The 16830-nt window shown below is 42.1% G+C and overlaps 1 protein-coding gene across 10 annotated transcripts in view; it reads left to right on the forward strand.

The window, feature by feature from the left end:
- PDE4D (phosphodiesterase 4D) overlaps positions 1-16830 on the forward strand; it is a 645912-nt gene that overhangs the window by 611177 nt on the left and 17905 nt on the right. For 9 of the 10 annotated variants that reach the window (XM_079995470.1, XM_079995472.1, XM_079995474.1 and 6 more), the window contains one exon: positions 15761-15854. In XM_079995470.1, coding sequence (XP_079851596.1) covers positions 15761-15854 — 94 coding nt within the window. Of the gene's footprint in view, positions 1-10364; positions 10779-15760; positions 15855-16830 lie in introns of those variants that run through there. The other variant, XM_079995471.1, reaches the window with a different exon arrangement.

A 16830-nucleotide genomic window follows, 5' to 3' on the forward strand; every position in this document is an offset into this window, starting at 1 on the left:
CTGGAGAGAGAATATCAACTTGATGGACGGCTTTACTGCTTTGTAATCTCTTCTCCATGCTCCACTCCTCTGGTTTGCCCCATAAAGCTTTCTAAAACAAGCTCTGGCATAAGAGCAAATGAAACAAAAGGTGTTTTTGTGTTGAACTGATATTTGAACGTATCTGAGCAGTTCACCTGCAGCAGTCCCTGCTAATGGTTCTGTCAGGAATGCCAAAAAGCGACATTTTTGTTTGTCTCTTTGTGTTTGTTTAAGAGAAGCCATGTTTAGACAAACACTAAGATGTACTCAAACTGCTCATAAGCACTTTCAGTCATTTCCTAATTGTCCATTATAAAATGTTTTCAGGTTGAAATGACAAGATTCAACTTTGTGCCATTTCATATATATATAAGAAAGGCAATTTCAATGCATGCTCACCCAGAGGTAAGCTCATTGCATTCAGTGGCGTTTAAGCTTCAGTCTTGCTCACACTTACCTGGGAGTATTGAACACTGGTGCTTACAGCAGAGAAAACATGCCTATGATTGCACTTAGTTATGTCTTGTCTCTGGGTATATTCCCCCTCTGACCTCTCCATCTAAGAAACCTTGGGTTTTGCCACGGGAGGCTACCCAGATTTTTGTTCAGTTAAGTTCCTGAACTTGGTCCTTGGTCTACAAACTGCATGGGTCATTGGAGCCTTGAATGGTGGTTTCAGGGCTTCCTGCAGATCTCCCTGTGAGCCAAGACTTGGATAGAAAAATAGCCAACCAGCTTGCTTTTGCGTAATTTGTTTGCTCTTTGATGAGCAACATAAGGCAACATAAACATAACATAAAATGGAAACCGGCAGCTAACGTTTTGATTATCATATTCCTTTCCACCATGCGCAAGGCTCTGCTAGTATTTCTAGAAAGATGTGTACGCCTGGTTAGCTCAGTTGGTTAGAGCATGGTGCTGATAATGCCAAGGTTGCAGGTTCGATCCCCGTCTGGGGCAGCTGCATATTCCTGCATAGCAGGGTGTTGCACAAGATGTTCTTCAGAGTCCCTTCCATCTCTACAGTGATACCATTTATGACTGTGTGTTGGGTTATGGGCCCGTGTCAAGGTTTGATTTGATATGGCAGGATGACAACTCCTGATTTCCTCAGACATTTAGAAATTGGGGGCACAATATAACCAAAATAGAGGGGTTAGTTAAGTAAGCACATACTCATGTGTCACCCATTGAAATGGGTGGAACTTTGGCTGGATCTTTTGCTGTTCAGGATACAGCCTTTTATGCATCCGAGTACACAAAGAACTGTGGATTAGTTAGAACAGTGATAACTTCACTGCTACCCCACAGCAGGTGAGAAGAACAAATGTTTCCTAAATATTCACCTATTAGTTTTCGTTGTCACTGAGATATTTTTAAATATTCCCAAGTAATTGGACTTTGATGTTTGCTTGCACCTCATTCCTTCCCTTGCTTTCCGACTGGCACTGCTGTTTTATCGTTCTACGTGGGTTACAAATCTCTCTTGAGGGTGCTGGCCTTCTCCCGTCAAGGTCTGCCGTCACTCAATTCCATACAGGCTACTTCATCATCTGTTTCTGTTCACATGCTCCTACATGCTGCTTTGGGACAAACATCATAAGCACTTCACAGTCTTGACCCTAAATGCCCCCTCCCCTCGCCTTAGGAAGTTCTTCCTCACATTTCTGGTTTCCTGCGTTTTTAGCTTGCTGACTTTATCCTATGTGTCAGCTTTGCCCATGTTCATTTCACTTCCTCTGATAAAAGCAGGCTTGCATGATGCTTCACCGATATCTGAATTTTTGTGGCGACCGGCAGTATCTTTTCCTAACTGTGACGCATCAGCTCATTGATAAAAGTTACTTATGGGGGAAAAAACACACCTCTTAAAGAGGCTGGATGAAACAGATTCTGTTAGAAAAATAAGTGTAGCTTCCTTTTATCTCTTTCTCGCTGCTTCTTTTTTTAATAGTTTTTTTTATTCAAAATTAAAACAAATTATCCAAAAACATATCATCCTTGTTCCCCCCCCCATTTTTCCTCCCTCCCCCCTCCCCCACAAAACCCACCCCCACCCCACCCCACCCAACTTCCCTCAGTTCCAGTCTTGGGTTTCTCTGAGACTGCTGTTTTCCTCATGTTACAAAGTTGTATAGATCCTCAAATTATTTAGCTGATTATTATCAATAAAAAGTTTGTGAATGTTTATTCAAAACCTGCCAAGGAGTCCAGTTTGCTTTTTTGCGTCTTCAGATACTTTGTAAAAGTCACAGTAAAAGTAATCCTTAAAGTCACAGTTATCCTTGTCCCGTAGCTTATATGTCAGTTTTGCCAGTTCTGCATAGTCTGTCAATTTTCTTTTGCCATGATTCTTTAGTTGGGGTTTCTTCAGTCTTCCATCCTTGCGCTACCAGAACTCTCGCAGCCGTTGTCGCATACATGAATATGTTTTTCAGATTTTTTGGCAGGTCTTTCTCTACAATCCCCAACAAAAATGCCTTGGGTTTTTTAACAAATGTTAAATGGAACATTTTTCAATTCATTGTATATCATTTCCCAATTTTTTTTATCTTTCTCGCTTCTTCTAATGAGAGGCATTGACGCAGTTCACATGTAGCATACGAAGCCAAACTATGGCTTTGCATGAATGAGCAAACATACAGTCATACCTTGGTTCTCGAACAGCTTAGTTGATGAACAAAGCGGCTCCCGAATGCCAAAAACCCAGAAGTGTGTGTTCCGGTTTTTGAACGTTTTTGCGGAACCTGAACGTCTGACGTGGCTTCCACTTGAGTGCAGGAAGCTCATGCAGCCAATCGGAAGCCGTTCCTTGGTTTTCGAACAGTTTTGGGAGTCGAACGGACTTCCAGAATGGATTAAGTTCGAGAACCAAGGTATGACTGTATGCAGGTTCTGGAGCAAAGACAGCAACTACTGCGCTCCCCTCCTGAACCTGCTTCTGCACATCCTGGGGCGAAGCTACTGTTGGGCTTAGCATTGCATCCAAACTCAGGCCCCACACAGGCGATAACAATGATTTTTCCAGGTTTGACTGTTTTAGCTGGGGCTGGTGGGAGTTTGGGTTCCTTGGAGGCAGGGCATTGCCTATTATTTATCACCACTTCCTTTACCATAAGAAGCAGAGAAGCACATATTGGGGCTGCATCCTTTCCCTATGTATAGTGGTACCTCGGGTTACATACGCTTCAGGTTACACACTCCGTTAACCCAGAAATAGTGCTTCAGGTTAAGAACTTTGCTTCAGGATGAGAACAGAAATCATGTTCCGGCGGCGCGGCGGCAGCAGGAGGTCCCATTAGCTAAAGTGGTGCTTCAGGTTAAGAACAATTTCAGGTTAAGAACGGACCTCCAGAACGAATTAAGTACTTAAACCGAGGTACCACTGTAATATTTTCTGTGCAATTAGTTTTTTCTTATTGTGCTCTAAACAGTGTCTCGGTATTTCTATTGCTGCTTACAATCTAAAACCTAAATGAGCCTGGTTGCTCTGCAGCGAAAAGCACATTTGTTGTCAGAAGCTGATTTAAGATTAAAAGAACATTTATAGGCAATAAACCAGAAACATAATCTCTCTCTATCTCTCTCACACACTTTTTCACTCACTCACTCACTCACTCACTGTGTAATAACTTCATCCTGGCAAGTGTTGGGCAGCCCAAAACCCACTCTGAAAGCAGTAGGCAGACAAGGATAGTGTTGTGGAGTGTGGCCCTCTGGTGGTGCCATTTGTAGTTTCGCCTTTCTGGCCTTGTTTTGAAATCTTAGCCTGAAACAGGATAGCTGTGTTAGAAATGCCATCAAGTGAACATACTAAATGGTTCGAGCCTTGCTTGATTAAACGTTGGATTGTATTTTATTGTTACTTTTTTAATTACTGTAACCCACGTATAAGTGGAAAGTCTGGGTAGAAGTTTTTTAAATAAATAAGCGCTCTGTGCTTTGCAAAAAAAAAATCCTCTGCACCATCCTTCCCAACACTTTGCATACGTGTGGTGCTGAAACGTGGCTCTGTGTCCAACAATATAGATTTTTTGTTTATGCTGACGGTGTGATGACATTCGTGTCGATAGCTTCCTGCCCCCACACCTGACAGACATATCCAGTTCTTTTGTCCCTCTCGCAGTGGAATTCCAAGCCAGCCTTGGTGAAATTCAGGCAGGTTTGGAGGCAACTTTGACAACGATTCACCCAATCTTTACTTTTTTAATAACTTCTTTTTATAACAGTCAGTACAAAATACAACAATACAGTGCAGAGCAGCCGTGCAGTCAGTGTCAATTACATATCCCATTGGCCCAGTCATGTAGCAGAATAAAAATGAAGTGCTGATTGTGATATAAGTTAGGCATAGCTTCATAAGATAAATATTCTTAACACTGCTTATGAACAGCTCCTGTATAGGTTGTTGATAGGTAGGTGTACACATTGTCCAGAATGAAGAAATTTATAAATAATGACTATAATTTAAACGTAAATACAATACTCCTCCACATAGCGGGGGAGATTGGGATGAGGTAACCTGCCTATGGTTCTTTAAACTGGATTTAAACCAGAGAACTCTTCAAAGAAATGATGAACCACTCTTCGTTTACATACGGGTAAATTTATTTCCCCGGTTTGGTAACATTTAAGAAGTCATGCAAAGCCACACTTTGAAGGCCTGAGCCTGTCTCTTAGTAGAGTAACATGGCACCTTCCAGATGTTGTTGGATTAGTTGGTAGTCCAGCCACATCTGGAGGGCACCAGACAGGTGAAGGCTTTAGCTGGTACAATGAGTAAAAGTCATTTCTGATTTCCAACTTCTCTACAAACTGCTGTATACATAGGTCTGCTGTATATAAACACACAAACCCAAGAATATCGTTAACAGAAATATTTTACTCTACCTATTAATGTTTGGAATGCAGTAGTAATTGTACCTTAGTTTTCAAAACTTTTAAACAGCCTTATTCACAGCTGCAGACATACAAGCTGTAGTTGACTGCAGTGACTGAGCAAACTTTGCTAGGTAGTCTGCAGTACAACAACGCTTAGAAAAAACAAAATAGCTGCTTTAAGATACTGTTTATTATCAGTAGAGGGCAGTATATGCAAACAGAATTGAACAGAGCTGTGTAGTGTGCACAAATGCCAAAACTTTATACAGTACATTGTAAAAGTAATTATTACAAGTTTAATGCTGTCGCAAAATCTAGTAGATCAGACCATCCTATTTTTTGCTTTCTTGCTTCTATCAGTTTAGGCTTCAGATGGATCTAAAAAGAAATTGAAACATGGAATTTTAGAACCTAATTCAAACAGTTTCTCTGGTCTTCACTATCCAACAGATTCAGCCTTAGTTTCATTGCCACCCTGTCGTAAGGGTGCACAAGTTGACATTGTAAGGGTTCTGAAGTAAATCTGCCAAGTTTACAAATGTATTGTGCAAGACATGGTTAAGATACATCAGCTGAAAAAATCTTTGTAACACGTAAATTTCAACATGACCCTTGTGCATTCAGAGCATTGGTGCTGGTGTAATTGAATCACTGATTGAGCCCCTCCTTCAGCTAAAACCAATTCATGTTTTTAATATAAGTGTACTCTTCGGATTGTTTTCTTTCACTCTAAATGCTGTTGTGTGTAGTATCTAGGTCAGAGTCGCAGAAAAGCATTTCTGAGGAGATTAAAGCTGTCCACCTCTAGCTGCCTATTGTCTGCTCATTTCAGTTTTCCTCTGCATACTATGTAATTCTGTCTCTACAGTCATACCTCGGGTTACAGCCGCTTCAGGTTGCATGTTTTGGTGGTCGCGCAGAAGAACTAAATCGCACTTTGTGCATGCGCAGAAGTGCCAAATCGCAACCCGCATGTGCGGCCAGGCGGGTTGCGAACGCTGCGGGTTGCGAACATGCAACCCACACGGATCACGTTCGCAACCCAAGCGTCCACTGTATTAGCAAAATCAGCTATCCTCTTCTGCCCTCTTGCCTATCACTACAGCGGTAGTCTTGTAATCTGGGGAACCGGGTTCGATTCCCCACTCCTCCACATGCAGCTGCTGGGTGACCTTGGGCCAGTCACACTTCTTTGAAGTCTCTCAGCCCCACTCACCTCACAGAGTGTTTGTTGTGGGGGAGGAAGGGAAAGGAGAACGTTAGCCGCTTTGAGACTCCTTAAAGGGATTGAAAGGCAGGATATCAAATCCAAACTCTTCTTATGCTAACCTAACTTCTGGAAAGTGCCTGCTTGCATAAAGAATTTTGCACATATTCTTTGTCTGTGTGATCAAGGACCTGCTCCTTACACAAAGGAAGGTAAATAAATTCCACAAGTGCAGCAGAGCACATACTGCCTGGTGGTTGAGCCCTTCTCTTAATTCACTGGCTCTTGATTAGGACAAGAAATTGAAATTCTTTGCAAAAAGCTTTTCGGGAGGGTTGTGGTCCCCAAAATACTGGCTCAGTTCTGCAGTTGATGAGAGTACAATCAGGACTGAGCTATGTTCATGCTGCTGTGAGTGTACTGCAGATCAGGGGCTCTGAGTCACCATCTCTGCAATTTCTAATCACTAATGGTGACCAAGATCCCTGTAAATGACAATCCTGCATTTTGCGGGGTATCGGAATCTGAATTTATTTGACTTCCACATCCCCAAAATGTTTAAATTCATGCAGAAGGAAAGTGTGGCAATTGGAGAAGCTGCTTCCTTTAATAAGTCAAGGCACTTCAGTGACATGTCATATTCCTCCTCTAAGACTGAAAGCAGACAATAGGTTCCGTCCCCTGTCGCCTGGTAGTATAAGCACTTACCACACCGTTACTTCTATTAATAGATTTTTGCCATATTTTGCAAGTGCTTCAGAACCTACAAAATCACTTTGACTAGGACTACTTATTGTCCAGATGTTGTTCTTTAATAGAAAACTACATCTCACATAAATAATAAAAATTCCTGTTATTAAAATTACCTGGTCTGGGTTATCAGTGTGAAAATAATAGACAGATTAATTACCCAAGTAGGTCAGGCTAGCAGACAATCTAAAGTGGCTATTGTTGCTGTGGTTTGCTTAAACTTTCTGAATGTGATAGCAACCCTGGAATTAGGTTACTCTACTCTGTTCAAGGAACAGTCCCTTAGGACGATGGTCTCTGAACATCCTATTCCCCGTATTATACATAAATGCACCTTAAGAGATCCTCAGTTTTTGCTGCTTGCTGGCCTTTTCTGTTTAGTTCATCAGTGTCGTGTTGATATTAGCCCTGGTTTATTATTTTAATCCTGAGCCTCACATGTTTTGGGGGTTTGTTAAAGCAATGTTTCCCAACCTTTGGTCTCTAGCTGTTTTCGGACTACATTCCCACCATCCCTGACCACTGGTACTGCTAGCTAGGGATGATGGGAGTTGTAGTCCAAAAGCAGCTGGAGACCCAAGGTTGGGAAACACTGTGTTAAAGCACCAAAGTATAGTATACCTGGAACTATTTTGAGAATTCTAATGCGAAATTTAGATTGCAGTACAGTTTCAGAGAGTGGGGCAGGTCCTACCCAACCAGACGTCACCTTGGTGTAAAATCATGTGCTAGGATATGATGCCTGGATTAGAGGTAAAATGGACCAGGCAGATTTGACTTTACTTCATTTGATTAAAGTCAACTTTCATTTTGAAAGCTGGGGATAGCTGAGTTGGTAGAGCATGAGACACTTAATCTCAAGGTGATGAGTTTGAGCCCCATGTTGGGCAAACGATTTCTGCATTGCAGGGGGCTGGACTAGATGGCTCTCACGGTCCCTTCCAACTCTACAAATCTGTGACTCCCTGCGGAAAAGTCCTATTAAATTCAGTAGGACTAACTTCTCATCCGTTATGACCAGGAGGAGGACTTCTGCTGCGATTACAGTGAATCTCAGTTTAGCATTGCATGCAAGGAAGGAATCCCAGTTTAAAATGAACAATGGTTAAGCAAACCAGCCTCATAAACCATGGTCTGAGGCTGGCTTGTTTATCAGCTAACCATTGTTTGTTTTAAAACAGAATTCATGGGTTGACTAGGAGAGGGGCTGGCAGGGAGACTGCAAGTCAGAAGTGCTGCTTGGGACAGCCAAGCCCTGTATAGGTAGAGCTCAGTCTAAAGTGCAGCTCATTGCATAGAGAAGCATGAAGATGGAATTTCACAGAACTTTAAATCCCAGAATACAGTGGTACCTCGAGTTAAGAACTCAATTTGTTCTGGAGGTCTGTTTTCAACCTGAAACTTTTCTTAACCTGAGGTACCACTTTAGCTAATGGGGCCTCCCACTGCCGCTGTGCCGCCAGAGCATGATTTCTGTTCTCATCCTGAAGCAAAGTTCTTAACCCGAGGTACCACTGTAATATTTAATCAGGGCATGTACAGGTTATGGGGGGGGGGAGATAAACCCAAGGCTCACTTGTATATCATGGTCTGGCATTGTGTGTTAATCAGCACACTGAAATTTTTCTTGGGGGAGATGCAAACTTTATGATTGTGCATGGCAACGTTTTCGTTTTTGGGAATTACAGACAACGCCCCCACACTTATGTGGGGGTTACGTTCTGGGGCCCCACGTGCATAAGTGAAATCGTGTAAAGTGGGTCGCACCCCCCTTAATAAGGAGGGCACGCGGGTGGGGGGGGGGAGAGACTCAACCTGAAAATTTCTTGGGGTCTTTGCCTGCCTGCCTGAGGGAAGCCAGTTCATGTGGCAATGGCAGCAGCTGGTCATGGAAGGCCAAGAAGGGCGCCCAGCAGAACTGGTGCCAGGATGGGGTTGTGGGTGCGAGGTGGAGAGCAAGGTAGATGCAAAGGTGTCTCCCACACCACTGGTCAATCGAAGGCTATTTTCCCTTGCTTGGGCAACAGCCCTGAGCAAGAGAAGACCAATCTATTTACCGTATCTGTTTATTTTGCAACAACATGCATAAGCACGGTCACGTGTAAGTGGGGTGGGTGAGTGCCTGTATAGGCCTTTTTTTGAATACCAGATGGCGGTGTAATTCAACTATATGAAGGTACTCAGTGAAACACTTTAAAGCTGGTGTGGTTTAGGGCATAGCTATACATTCACTTAAAGCTTCGCTTAATTAAGCAGCCCCAATCTTTCATCCTTGACGTCCTATCTGTAATTTGGGGAAAACAGTAGTGGCTTACTTTGCTTGGCGGTTTACTGAGGTAACCTATGTGAAGCACTTTTAGTAATTAGGGAAAGTGCTACACAAATACTAAATATTAAATATTTATTTGAGCAAAACGTGTTTTCGAAAGAAATATAACTCTTGCAGCACGTTGCATTCTCACTAGATGTTTCACAAATGGAGATTGCCGTTTGATCTTTGGCCTAATTTCAGTGGACAATAGTAATGCACATATAAAAATCCCTCAAGGATGGTTTCATAAATTGGTAACACTGAAGTTAATGCTTCGTTCAGCTGATGGAACGAGATACAGTCTCTGAGATCTTACAACACAATGAAGAAGTTGGTCTTTAAGGTGTTGCCGGATTCTGTGCCGAGTTCCCTGCAGCACACTGACAACGGCCATCCCTCTGTAAATTGATTCTGTTTGTGATGACGCAAAGAGGGGAAGCTGCAGTGCTACGGCAACTCTTTTGTTGACTCTGGTTTCTTTGTTCATACTGCTTCACGAAATGCTTGCACCTGGTTTGAAATGTAGTACATTGTTGATACTCATAAGTGCTCCTATCTAATTTTGCCCTCTTTTTGGGACATACTGTATGTGAGCTACCAGGCTGCCCAGAGGCTGTGTGTACACACCTAACAATTCAATATGGATGCTGTCAGATTGAAATGCAGTAGAATTGCTGCACTGGAGACTTAGCTAAACAGTTTTGCAAGGGTTTTCATCACGTTCGGCTGTTTAAAAATAAATAATGTGCTCTAGAAAATGTGCTGCTTTTAAAATAAAAAATTCAGTGAGCTAATAAGCCAATGACATTTAGCCTGAGCTGAGCAGTCACTTCTGCTTCGTTGAATGGGTGCAATGAGCCCCTCTCACTGAGCTAGAAAATGCTACTGAGACACACTCACAAAAGTTCAGCTAATTAATCATGTCTGCACAGAGGTAATGCTGCAGGGAAGCCATTATTAAATGGCATTTAGCGCAAAAGAAGAGAACTACCCTTTCCCCAAGAGATTCACCTATGCTGCCCAATCAGAAACTAGCACACACATGTCATGGCTTTTTCTTCTGCTTTTGTATATTTCGGCAGGGACGTGATTGGCTCTTATCTGAGATTAATGGGAGGGATTACTTGACACTGGTTGTAGCTTCCCTGCAGATTCTTATTTGGTAGGCTGTTGATATAGAACAAGTCTCTTTCAGCAGCTGAGCATCTTGGCATACATAATTCATTAAGTCGTGGTGTTCTGGAAATATGCAGATCTCTTTCCGCTCTTCAGATTTCTCTTCAGCTGGTGAAATATGTCTTTCCAACCAAGTCCTTGAATTTTACTGCACTTTGGAATTTTGCAAATGGCTCTTATATAACCAGAAGATCTCACAACTGGAATGCCAGTTAGATGTTCTCTTGTGTACCTAATCGCAGGGAATCAATAGATCAACAAAACTAACAAACTGAAAAGCAAAATTCATTTAAAAGAATCCAGCATACTTTCCCCTGTTATCTCAATAACAGCAGAGGACTGGAAAATTCTGTTTTAAATTGGTAACCCTAAAAAAAATCAAAAATGCCCGAAGCAAACTATTTACTCTCAGTGTCTTGGGGCTACATAAAGGTAGGAATGTCTTCTTTTTTTTTACTTTTTAACCATTCTTGTCTGATTTGAAAGCATAATTATGAAAAAACAAGATTGTGGAAATAATCATTTGAAAGCTGTGGTTGTTTTTCTTTGCATTATAGACTGAGACTGTATTGATATATTAGAATAGCTTGTAATATCTAGCTGGTAGCAGTGGAAAGAGATCCTTCATTTTTCAGTCATGCCTGATTATGCCTATAATAAAGTTGAAGTCTGCTTTTTGGCGAATATCAGATTGGAATTACTGTGCCATATTCCATTAACCAAGGGGAACTTAGTTAAATAGATTGTGTGACTAATAATGGTTGAATGCATGCATTCATAATGCTTTCTGATCACAACGTAGATCTCTGTTTCCAAGGATGTGTTTTAATAGCATATTCTGGTTTCCTGTGTGTGACACACAGCTTCTGTTGATTAAATCTCATCTGAAATGATGGGAGGCGGAAAATGGTCTTCCCTGAATGTTGACCTGTCTTACAATTTATACATGCTGAAAATCAGTCTTGATTTACAAAGCTTCTATAAAAGAAAGCCAAATAGGCTTTTCTCTCTCTTCACACTAGCAGGTATACTGATTTATTCATCACATGCAGCATAAAATGCTGTGTTAGATTCCCGGAGTAAATCACGGGGTAGGGTGGGGGGGGGGACATATATCTTCTCTGGGTTGTTCCTTAATTATATGCCCATGTAATACTTCCACGTTATCCTCTTTTCCTTGATATTCATACAGTGTGTTCTTTAATGGTCCAGTAAAATAAAATCAGTGAGCTTCAGTTAAATGCATCATAGTGTTAAATCAATTGCAGTATTGGCTTAGGACCAACAAAGATGTCTTAGAATGCTCAACTTGGATATAAGCTATTTAGGTCATCAGGTACTTTGGTTCTAAAGCAGACCACACTCACCTCAACCCAATATTTTTTTGTTTCCAGAATTTCGAACAATTCTCTTTTCAAGAACTGGTTTTCCCATATGCCGGATAACTTGTTTTCAAATATTACAAGTGCTCTGTTTATGTTATATTGTTAGAGGTGCCTTCTACTTTGCTCAGGATCCTGAGGGTTCTGTCTTCCAAGTACTCGCAATACTTTGCCCCCAAGGAACAATGCCGTTCTCACTTGGTCAAGAAGAGATGAATATCCCCAGTCAGCAAGGAGAATTCTGTGTGCAAAAGAAATCAGGCTTTCACACATGGATTTCCCAGCAAAAGGCTGCTCTGTGTAGAATTCCCCGTTCAGCAACCTGTCGTGTGCATGCAGTGCTTCTGCATTCAGTGCCGAACAGCAGATAGTTGGTTAGCCCTGTGTATCAAGTAGTACAGATAGCCTATGTGGTTCGGGCTGCTGGATTTGGACTAGGAAAGCTTTCTCCAACCAGATGCCCTCCAGATATTTTGAACCACCACTCCCATTGTCCCTGGCCATTGGCCACACTGGCTGAGGCTGATGAGGCTTGGTGTCAAAAACTATCAGGAAGGCGGGCACGAGGTTGGAGAAGACTCTGCTAGGGAAGCCTGGGTTCTCATAATCCCTACTCTTCTTTGAAGGTCACTGGGTGGCCTTGGGAAGTTCACCTGCTTGGGCAAGCCCCCAAAATGGGATAATCCGCAAGTATGCTGCCCTGAGCTCTGTGGATATACAGATTTGATAGAACCAGCGGGGGGGTGGGGTAACCAGCTGCAAGCAACCCATCCCCCCCACCCCCCCCAAAAAGGGGGGGTATTCAACACTCCCTATTGTGATACTGAAGTTTGTTCTGGCCAGTCACCCCACATGCAGTTTGCAGTTATACACACTGACATTTATTGAGGCACTGAGTTTTCAAGTGCATGCACTATTGTTAATTAAATCTTAGCAAGCAGAGTAAGAACCTCAAGTGATGAGACAGTTTAATATATGTGTTCAGTAATATACTGTTGTACTGGTGTTTGGTTTTGTTGGTGATTTTTGCTTAAGAGATTACACACACACACACACACACACACACACTTTTCTCTGCTTTATTTTTCCAAGATTAGTGCATGAGTTTTGCTGGCTTGCAGGTAGAGGGAATCTTTTTATCTGTTCAGGCTTTTTTGCCGAATCATTAAAAAAAATGTAAGCAGTTGATTTTCCAATGGATCAGTTTTGCATCATTGTGTTTGACAACCAATGCATTTTACATCTGGAGAGAAAGGGATTGAATCCCTTTTAAAATTTGCTATAGATGCAAAGTCCCATTGAAGTAGGTAGGAGTTAAGCAGTTACTTGGAAGTACATCCTGCTGAATTCAACGAGGCTTAGATAAATGTGCAAAGGATTGTAGCCTTACAGCACAATCCTACGCTTGCCTACTTGAGAAATAGTATCATTGAGTTCAATAGGGATTACTTCCAGGAGAGGTTCTATAGGATTGCATTATTGTGCTGAGTAGGCCCCATACATTTAAAGCACAAGTAATTTTCTCTCTCAAAAAATCCTGGGAACTATAGTTTACCTCTCACAGCTACAGTTCCCAGTGCCCTTAGGTGCCATTGCCCAGCACCCTGAGAGGTCCACTACTGATGCTTGCCCCGGGGCCCCGTGTCATCATTTCCCCGCCTGGCTCAGCACTCTGAGGAGGGCCAGCAGCTGGATTGACCAACCATATTTATATCCCACAATGCCCCCTTTAATGAGAAATCAAAGGTAGTGTAACATGCATATGTCCGCCCTTGCTCAGAGCTAAAGACCCCTTGTTGCCATCTGCTGCTGGGGATAGTTCCCCAGTTGCAGAGAGAAATTTGTATGTGCCAGTCCTCGACTGGAACGTTTCTGAGGTCCTTTATGGATGTGCCCTCGGGAAAACACCAGGGATCGAAACAAACCGCTGCTGTCATGAAATAACCAGTGATAGGGACCCTCTCCTACCTTGTGCATTTGCACAAAGAGGGACATACATATCAAATAAGTGCTGCCCAGGAAACAGGTAGATATGCTCCTCATTTGCAGGCTTAACTGTCTAAAGCAAACATGACAAATGAAAGAAGCAGAGGCATGTAAATTTAAAAGAGCAAATGAGAGTGGCTGAGCAAAAAGAAAGGAAGGGCGTGGACTGCTTTCAAAGCATGTACCCTGCCCCATTTTCTCTCATTTTCCCCACATAATTTTTGTTTTGTTTTGTTTTCAAGTTATGCAGTTTGTATGGTAAAATGGATATCAGAGAGAAGTGGTAGACAAGGAGTTTGAGAAAACATGCTCCATGTTCTTTGGAGACAGCGTTGGAGGGAGGGGCATTTGCAGTGCAAATGTGCATTTTGGCCAGTGCAGGTTTTCCATTCATAACCTGATGAGCTGTTTCCAAGCCTCATGTGTGCAAACACCCCTAGGAACAGGGAAAAGGCGCACATCCTGTTCTATGTCACATGGGGGAGCAGCCCCTCGCTGCCAGGTGGAAATGGAAAAGCACAAATGGCCCGTTTCTATTAAGTGTGATGGCTGTCTTTGCTGCCTATGGAAATGTTTGGTGATTTATTAATTCATAGAATAGTAGAGTTGGGACCACAAGGATTATGTAGTCTAACTCCCTGCAATGCAGGAATATTTTGCCAGGCTCAAACCCACAACCCCTGAGATTAAGAGTCTCATTCATTCTCTACCAACTGAGCTATCCAAGCCAGCGTCCATTTCCCTAACGGCCTAGCAAACATGTTTGTCCACCTAGAAACCACAGTATGGAATTTTTCTCCCCATCCCCTGCCCTAGTCTTTCTCTCTTCTTCTGTTCATGCCCCCCAGATCATAGGATTGGACCCACGGATTCCTGTGCCCTTGTTTAAGTAGCTAGGAGTTGGCCTCATTGTGCCCTCTCCACATCATCTAACCAGCAGCTAACATTAATGCCATTTCAAGTCAGAAGGGACTGCCGAAGGGAACTTCCTTGGAGCATGAATCATGTCAGCTCTCCCTGGACCCTTGTGCCTATATTAAGATTCTGGAGGCTTGGAACTCTTTATTCCAGTGCACTGTGCTGCTGAGAACTTCAGCCTGGGGAAAGCTGAGCTAGGGAGTTGCAGAAATGGATTTTCTCCCTTGCAGTAAGGGTAGCTGTTGCAGCACAAGCTGCTATATCAGCCTAGCTCCCAAATACTGTAGTCTTCAAAATTACACAAACATGTGATTGCAAACCCGTTACCAAAGCACGAAATAAAGTTTTGCGGCTCAGGATAATAATAAATAAATATTGCATATGAGCTTAGTAGGCAGAACATCGCAGGAATATAAGCTGGAGGGCTTTGTCAGTTGATGCTTGGAGTGGGCTGTTGTATCTCCAGTTTCATGATCTTGTTTTTAAAATGCCAGAGATGCTCTGTCGTTTGTGAGAAAGCTATATCCACAAACAAAAAATGAAGAGTGCTCCAGTTTCCATAGCATGGGGGGGGGGGGGGGCTGGATGCTTAGCTTTAGATGCACATACATATTTTTAGTGAGCAGATGAGAGCTTTTGATCTTTTTCATACTCTTTCCAACAACGATACTTGAAATCGTGCAGGGTTGACATTTTTCAATTTATGTGATGGCTTTTTGAAAAGTGCACTTCATATCAAAATACAAAAATATGGCCTAGGAATATGAGAAGCCAAGAATATTGTTTTCTTTCTTCTGTAGGACAAAAGTGGGTGTGGGTGTGTATAAACTTTTGAATGCCAGTAATCCCCCTCCCCCCAAAATTAAAATCTTGTACATTTGCAGTGTTATTGATCTGTCTGCCATCGTTCCCACAGTTTGTTTTCCGCATCTGTTTATATAACATTAAGTAGAATAATGTATTTCTCCTGGAAATACCATTTGACTCTGCATTATGCCCATTGAAGTGAGCTGGTTTGCTGAATTAAATGTTTGAATATGCCTGATATTAAAAGAAGACTGAATTTTCTCATTGCAAGGACTTCAATTCTTGCCTATTGACGTGTCCTGTTTTTGCTTTTCTTTGCAGTTTAAAAGAATGCTCAACCGGGAGCTAACCCACTTATCTGAAATGAGCCGATCGGGCAATCAGGTCTCTGAATATATATCCAACACCTTTTTAGGTAAGCTTACGATTATAGACACTAGTACTCTTTGTGCTTTTCCTTCCTCTCCACCACCCACCAGTAACATCCAGATGGAAAGTTTATGAAAATTCATATCCTGTGCTGTTGGTTTAACTGCAATATTTTTCAAACGTATGCATATAAATCACTATTGGTTAAATAAAATGCAGTGCTCTGTTTTATTTTCCCACATACTCTTTCCTTTACATTGAATATGGCCCTGTTGTGTTCAGAAAGTTCAGTTGGACAGAGTTCTCAAATACTGTTCCCTTTCACACTAAAATAGAGCATTGTGACGTATTATTTGACAATCTGTGTTCAAAAGCATCATTGCTTATCATGGCATTCTCACACACAACCCCAAGGTTTGCAGAAGTACAGAAATATTTAGATGTCTCTATCTCCTTCCCACAAAGCCCCACTGAGGACTGAGTGTACTCATTGGCCACTGAATCCTGACTGACTGTTTTGAGAGTAAGGTGGAAATGGAATGGAACATCCTGGAGGGGAACCCTGCAACATTTTCTTGCGGGTGCTACATGTTTAATATAGTCCCATTTGCTAAATACTCCCTATCTATCTAAGCATCTATCTAAAGACAAATTAAACACGGCAGCTGCAAGCCTAAACTCTCTTACCATGGTGTAAATCCCATTGAACAGTAAGTAGGACTTACTTCTGAGTAAGCATGGTCCAACTGACCAATTCTGATAGTGCTTTATACCTCCAGCTGATGTTGATACTGCTGCAGTTCCCATTGCTGGAAAGACATACTGCTGTTCAGTTTTTAAATTGGCTTACCATTTTACCAGAGGGAAGTTGCAGCATCGAGCAAAACTCTGTATGCACAATTCTGCCCCCCCCCCAACAGTCTTGTTTCTTGGGATTTCGGCCTAAATCTTTTGGCACAGTCATGGTTTTTCTCTAAAGTATTACTTGCATTCTGTGGTTTGGTAAAGAAGTATAAATTGAT

Source organism: Podarcis cretensis (genome assembly GCF_951804945.1).
Source record: "Podarcis cretensis genome assembly, chromosome: 11".
Lineage (NCBI taxonomy): Eukaryota > Metazoa > Chordata > Lepidosauria > Squamata > Lacertidae > Podarcis > Podarcis cretensis.